This window comes from Perna viridis, chromosome 5 (assembly GCF_037379345.1).
Source record: "Perna viridis isolate PV_CMFRI_1.1 ecotype Kerala chromosome 5, ASM3737934v1, whole genome shotgun sequence".
Taxonomy (NCBI): Eukaryota; Metazoa; Mollusca; class Bivalvia; order Mytilida; family Mytilidae; genus Perna; species Perna viridis.
In genome coordinates, this window is record NC_142449.1 from 39,215,967 (window position 1) to 39,223,438 (window position 7,472).

The following is a 7,472-nucleotide window of genomic DNA, read 5'->3' on the forward strand; positions in this document are numbered from 1 at the left end:
TTCTGCTTGACTAGGTAAATAATAGATATGATTGATTTACACAAATTCTCCCACTTTAAAAATGATATTGAGACTCACAGTTCACTCTTTTCTGTATCATTTGGATACAGATTTCCATACCTGTAAAAGTCTAAAGACTTTATTATACTTTGCAGCTTCAAGCAGTCAGCTGACAGATATTGCTATAAATGAACAAATTGACCATGATGATGGGATGTCTGAAGAAAAGTTAAAATCTTTAATGGATGATATGACCAACAAAATGGTAGAATTTACACATAAAACGAAGCACAGGGGTCATTTTTTAGATCGTATCCATGAAACTGGTGATTCAGAAACTGCAGTCAATGTAAGATCAAAAAGTTTGGAAGAAAATGACAGTCGACCTTCAACCCCAACATACAGTGATCCATTAGTGCAGGAAACTCAAAAGTCTAATGAAAATAATGAATGTTGTTAATGTTTTCTTGTGGAATACTGAGTGAGTATCACATGAATTTTATGTGATTTTACTGTGAATAGTCGTAAGCCCATGATTTTAAACAAACATAAAGCTGTTGTATGAATTTAGTGGGCACTATACACAAGGGAAACTTGTGTGCATTATATATGAAATTTGTGTAGGCTTAGGTCCAAGTAGGTCCACATGTACCAATGCACTGTGTGTTATATTGTATTAAGAGGAATTTGTTTGCAGTATTTGCATGTACAGTATTTAAAAAAAAAATATTTATTAACTTATGCATTAAGGATCTTTTGTTCCCAAAATGTGCCAATGCAGGCAATGGGTTTTTGTGTAGATTTCCTGTTCCATTTTCATGGTTTCATATCATGCTTGTTTAATTAAATCTTCACTTTTCTTTATCCTAATGACATGGTGCTTTTTCTACTTTAGGTAGGTCCTAAATCATTTGAAAAACATTAATTCTCAACCAATCAGATTCAGGTATTTGCTCATTATTTTAAGACCATTACTGTGGGCACTGCAATTGTTTGCATGTAACTATACAATGTTCTTTTTGTCTCCCACTGCAACCCAGAAGGGGGCATCAGTAGACCATTGTCTGTGTGTCCTTTTGTCACACTTGACTTAGTGGATGCAACTCCTCAGAAACTGCTCTTTGGATTTGTTCAAAATTTGTGGGATTGTTAGTGGCCATATTTAGTTGATCATATTGCACCCTCATTTTGATTTGACAATTTTTATGGGAGTTATGGGACTTTTGCGGGTCATCTCTTTTTTTTTTGTGGTGGGGAAGTCTTGTAGCTATGCATAGCAATCTTTTTTATCATGTTTTTTTCTCTCAAACACAAATGACCCCCTTTGGCCATATTTAAGATATACCTATAGTTTAAAAGACAACAACTTAAAAAATCTGTTACGTAAATTCATTTTTAGTTTACTGGTAAATACAGTTTGTCTGAAGGAATTGCCTACTGCATTATTAAGACAATCTTCTTTGCCAACCCTGTAATGGAATTTGTAAACAAATTGTTAGGAAAATGCTTTACACAGTTTTTTTTATGTATTTTCAAGACCAATCTTAAAACATTTTATTACTGTTTTTTAATCTTTTCTATGTAGACAAACAAATTATTGGAGGTGTTTGAAATATTTATTGTTCAATTGACACATGTTCTTGTTAATTTTCTTGAAAGAAAAAAAATGCAAAATATTTTGCAATACATGTATTATTCATTTATATTAAACAAAATTCTGAAACTTTTTTGGGCTTATTTTCATGAAAGACACACCAAATACATTCAGTCAGTGTATGTCTACTTATCAAATAAGTGCAGTTTTGTTACTGTTTCCATTTGAACAATTATTAAATACAAATATTTTTATTGAAGTGAAAAAGGAAATTTTAACTGTTTATATTTTCATTTATTTGTATGTGGATCATGAAATTGTGAAATTGATAAATTCTTTTACACTGAATAAAAATTTGGAAGTCTTAAGTAATTCCTTTATTCTAACCAAAGAATGTAATGTGAATTCTGATAAATATTTTCTATTATATATTATGTGATAATTAGTAATATTTGAGATGTGTTCTAACATAAACTTAAGCATTTAAAGTACCAGTATTTGGTGTATTGAATATTTCATGACTTTTGACCATTTATATTTAGTGGTTATGCATACATACAGTTGTGTATTATTTTGTTTAAAGAGTTCAAAAAATATGAAGGTGAACCAGCCAATTCAATCAAACCATTGGTAATTTTTATCTATGACATCACAGAAATAAAATAATTTGTATATTTCAACTATTTTCCAACATATTCATGGATTGAATGTGCAATAAAAGTTAATCTCTGTTGTCATTTAAATTGATACTTTCACTGAAGTAAACTGAAGAGAATAGTTTTTTTTTCTCAGCAAGTTTGATGAAACCTTCAGCTGCCATGTTTCTTATTCTTATTGGTCTTGAATAATATGGGAAATAAGATGTAAAAGGACCAAAACTTATTTTCAATCATGATACTGCATTGTATAAGGCAATTACAAATTTTATAGCGAGTCATTTTTAGAAATTTCAAAATTCACAACTTGTTTCTTAATGAAGAGCATTTGATCATTTTTTTTATTTTTTTTGCTTGTGTAGGATTTGGAAAGACTGGACTGCAACTAAGCATAGCTTGTTTTTTTGTGGCTTTCCTTATAAATAAGAGATACATGTAAAATGAGATTCTGAACTAAAATTTAGGAACAAATATCTCTTATTTCATAGATCTATTTATACATTTGTTACTTTCATATTATATAATGATTTTTTTTAACTCGACATGCTTTTCTTAGCAAAACATTTAAGGCTTGAAAAGATATCATTCCATTGTGTGTCATCTTGAGTATTTCATTTTAATCTCAGAGTTATGTATTGGTTTCTTACTCTCTAAGTACCTCAGACATTTTGCCATAGAGGCAAAAAATATTTTAGTCAGAATCTTTTTTCATAACATATCAATTGTTTTAATTGCCAAACCACTTGGATAATGAAAATGTTTAACATACAGTTTACACATGGGAAATTCGGTTATTTAAAGCATTTTGGTAAACTGTGAAAGAATTGTGTTTTTCATGTATGATACTTGTATAATTTTCAGCTTATTACATCTGTTTTGAAATTTGTTTTGTTTTGGGTTTTTTTCTCGTTATACAAATTAATAAGTTATTCAAATTGAACAAAACAGTTTCAGTTTGAAATATCACTTATGGAAGAACATTAAATTATCATAGGCTTTTAAGGGCATGTGAGCCATTGCCATCACTTAGCATCCATCATCATCAACATTTTTTTTCAAAAATCTTCTCTGACACTACTAGACCAATTGGAACCACACTTGGTATGAATGTTCCTTGGGGTATCTGCATAGAATTGATGTGGGGATTTTTGATTCGTCAAAAAACATGGCTGCACTTACTAAAAATGTAACAGTGGTCAGTAGGAAGTTTTTCTCATATATCTCCAAAATTATTAAGTTCAGCCAATTTTTTTCATTTTTCATTGCTGAAAGGATCCTTATTATAAGGCCTATAAAAGTCTGTAGGGATCAAAGTTGTCAGACAACTCCTTGTAAGAGTTATTGCCCATGAAAGGCAAAAAATGATGTTTTTAGCAGTTTTCAGCCAATAACTTGAAAATTGTAATACATAGAGTGAAAGGTGAAAAATAATGTGGGCTTTTTTTTTTTACAGTTTTCAGCCAATATCTTGAAAACTATTATAGATAGAATGAAATTGCAATTGCTGAAATGATCCTTATGATAAGGCCTATGAAAGTTTGCAGGGATCCAACTTGAAGGAAGACTCCTTGTTAGAGTTATTGCCCATGAAAGGCAAAACATGATGTTTTAGCAGTTTTCAGCCAATATCTTGAAAACTATAATGTATAGATTGAAACTTTTATCGATGAAATGATCCTTATGATAAATCCTACCTATGTCTTCATTGAGTCTTGTTATAGTTATTGCCCTTGAAAAACTAAAACTTAACTAGGTGAACGATTCAGGCTCCTGGGAGCCTCTTGTTTACAAAATATGTGTGATAGTGAAGAGCTGTTTTAGTTGAAGAGATATGGTTTTAAATTTTTTTACTCCTTTTTGTTCCTTTATCTATAACTTGAGTCAGTTCAATTACGCCCTTGAATAATTTTAGATAAAGGTAAATTGGGTTGACTATTGTCAATAAATTTAGGGCAATCAATTTGAGTCAGATCTTGAGAAAAATTGAATCAAGGAACAAATTTGAGAATATTAATTTTTAAAAGTAGTGAACAGAAATTGTGATACTTAAGTAAACAACATTCTTTTATTTATGTGACCATTCATAACATGTGAAATTGAATTTCATTTGTTTGATGTCGTTGTTTGTTGTACATCATTTTTAATTTGTAAACAAATATTTGTTGATTTATGTATACCTTGTTGACATTTGTTTCTGTTAAAAATGTTTAAGGTGCAATAAAGACCAATCTAAAGAGGTCATCTTCAATTTTGTTTATATGCCTGCGAAAAATTTGCAGTCAAATAATGGTGTATATACATTATATCTTGACAATTACTGGAGTATAAGTGCATGAATCTCTTTGAAACTACACCACCAAGTGCCATACCATAAAAGATAGGTTGGAATTGATTTTCTAGGTTGTTACTTGAATTGTTTAGGAATAAGGGGCCCAAAAAGGCCCAGAACAACAAGTATTTTCATTATGTCCAGACAATGACATCATGAAAATGATTTTCTGGCACCTCTTTGGTCTCTTATTCCTAAATGGCTCAAGTCACAACCTCAAAAATAAACCAATGTTCGTTTTCTTAAATTTCTTAGGGATTCATTCTCTTATAGTATAGTTTTTAGGCAGGCAGCAGGAAACACGTTTTTCTGCCCCCTTTAGCTCTTAATTCCTAAATGGTTCAAGTTACATCCCCCAAAATCGGTCTCAATCTTTCTTTCATGGTACCAATGTGGTATTATTCTAAAGAGTTCAATTCTCTTATTGTCAAGTAATTGCACAGAATAATAACATCTTGAAATCATAATACAGTGGAGAAATTAAGTTTTCCATATATAACCATTCATGCCCTCTCACAAGATTTGTTTCAATTCCAATATCCTACATCAATGCTTAGTTCAAAACCATATGATGATCAGTGTATAGTCATTTCAATCAATCATTGTTATTTAACATAAATTATATCAAGAACTTGACCATTATACATGTACCTTTATGACACTGAGACAACTTACCTTTACTTCACTAGAGAAAACTTGTGTCGTAATCGTAATGTCACCAGAGAAAACTTGTTCTACATTTTGTAATAACTTAATGTCACCAGAAATAACTAGCTCTACATAATTTTATGTCACTATAGACCAACTTGTTCTATTACTTCTTTGTCAACAGAGATAACTTGTTCTACATAATTTTATGTCACTATAGACCAACTTGATCTATACGTAATTTAAAGTCACCAGAGAGAACAAGTAGAACATACTTTCATGTCAACAGAAAAAAACTACTTTGTAACTTTATGTCACCAAAAATAGTTACCCTACATAATTTAAAGTCATTATAGAGAACTACATAACTTTATGTTACCAGAGAGAACTTGTTCTATGCACCTTAATGTCACCGAAAAGAACTTACTGTATCACCCTTTAATGTCACCAGAGAGAACTTGTAGGACAACAGAGAGAACTTGTTCTACACATTTAAATGTCACCAGAGAGAACTTGTTCTATGCACCTTAATGTCACCGAAAAGAACTTACTGTATCACCCTTTAATGTCACCAGAGAGAACTTGTTCTACACATTTAAATGTCACCAGAGAGAACTTGTTCTACACATTTAAATGTCACCATTAGCATCTTGTAATTTTTGTTTCATATCTTCCACTTCAAATTCCAATGACTTATTTATTTCTCTACATTCAAATAACAAACTTCCAAGATTCTGCAAAAAAAAAGAAAGGGGTAAATTGTAGATTAATAAATGGTAAAATGCTTCACAGAGCCCGGCTTGATATGACTTCAGAGGTTGAGCCCTGAATAGTTGGGGTACATATAAACATACAATTCAAACTTGATACATCTTGGGAACCCAAGGATGATTACCCTGCCTTGCAATAATATGTGATCTCAAAATTTGTTGCAGTCAAATAACAAACTTCCAAGATTCTGCAAAAAAAAAGAAAGGGGTAAATTGTAGATTAATAAATGGTAAAATGCTTCACAGAGCCCAGCTTGATATGACTTCAGAGGTTGAGCCCTGAATAGTTGGGGTACATATAAACATACAATTCAAACTTGATACATCTTGGGAACCCAAGGATGATTACCCTGCCTTGCAATAATATGTGATCTCAAAATTTGTTGCAGTCATATAAAAATATTTTAAAAAATCAAATGAATAATTTTAATGGTTGACACATCTTAGAAAATACTGTAAAAGACCCTTTTCAAATTTAATACTTTCATTTCCAGAAATGATTATATTAATGTAGTAAACTAGAAAAGCTATGAGCAATGCTCACTCAATTAATAATACCCTACCCCCATTCCCCATTCAATTACATGCACCTTTTGACCTCCGAAATGATTTGGATCAAAATCTAAAATAGATTCATAATAGGAATATGTATTAAAGATTCTGTGAAAGTTTCAATAAACTCCATTCAGTACTGTAGAAGCCTAAAATAAAATCAATTATAAGTGCATAGACACTGTAATTGCAAAAAAAAATGTTTAAAAAGATGGAAAATTAAAAACACCTATACATATAAACAAATATAAGAGGGTTATGGGATGTCTTTTTCAAACAAACAAGTACCCAAAAATTTCCCCCAAGTAAAAGGTTTGTTACATCCCGAATTTCACTTGCTTTTCATGCACTCCCTCTTTTTAAAAACTTATTATTGCACCGGTAGTTATATAACACAGAAAATCTTGTTCAATATTCCAAATTTCCAAAAGCGTAAGGGAAAACCCAAAAATTTAAGGCTGTTTTCCCAATTTCCTAACATTGTTGGCGCCTTTCCCAAAATCTTCAATTTTCTTGACATTCCAAATGCAAAAAAACTTGGTTGATTTCTTCATACTTTGCCATTTAGTAGGGCATAAAGGTACAATTAAATTGATATGCCACTGGCGTTTCATATGTGGTTTGATCTTAAAAAGTATAACTCAACAAGATTCCTCATTGATTTAAGTGATTTGATCATATATTATTTTTCTGCTTAAGCAATTCCTGTCCCTTCGTGCCATTCTGTTTGTCACTCACACTATCTTGTGAAGAGACGGTTCAGGCCTCTTGAGTGCCTCCCCGACCCCCTGCTTTGCAACCATGAACAAACAATTGAGTACATGTCATTTTGGGTTAAATATGCACCTGAATTATACGTGAAACATTGAACAAGTAGAATACTTATACAGTCAATCCTGTCTTAAGTGATCTTCCAAGGGAGA

General features: G+C 31.3%; 1 protein-coding gene across 5 annotated transcripts in view; it reads left to right on the forward strand.

The window, feature by feature from the left end:
* Positions 1-4,484, forward strand: part of LOC148617436 (coiled-coil domain-containing protein 149-like) — a 32,673-nt gene extending 28,189 nt beyond the window's left edge. For all 5 annotated transcript variants that reach the window (XM_088585032.1, XM_088585034.1, XM_088585035.1 and 2 more), the window contains one exon: positions 156-4,484. In XM_088585032.1, the coding sequence (XP_088441158.1) occupies positions 156-460 (305 nt within the window). In that variant the 3' untranslated portion in view covers positions 461-4,484. The remainder of the gene's footprint in view (positions 1-155) is intronic.
* The last annotated feature ends 2,988 nt before the right edge of the window (positions 4,485-7,472 follow it).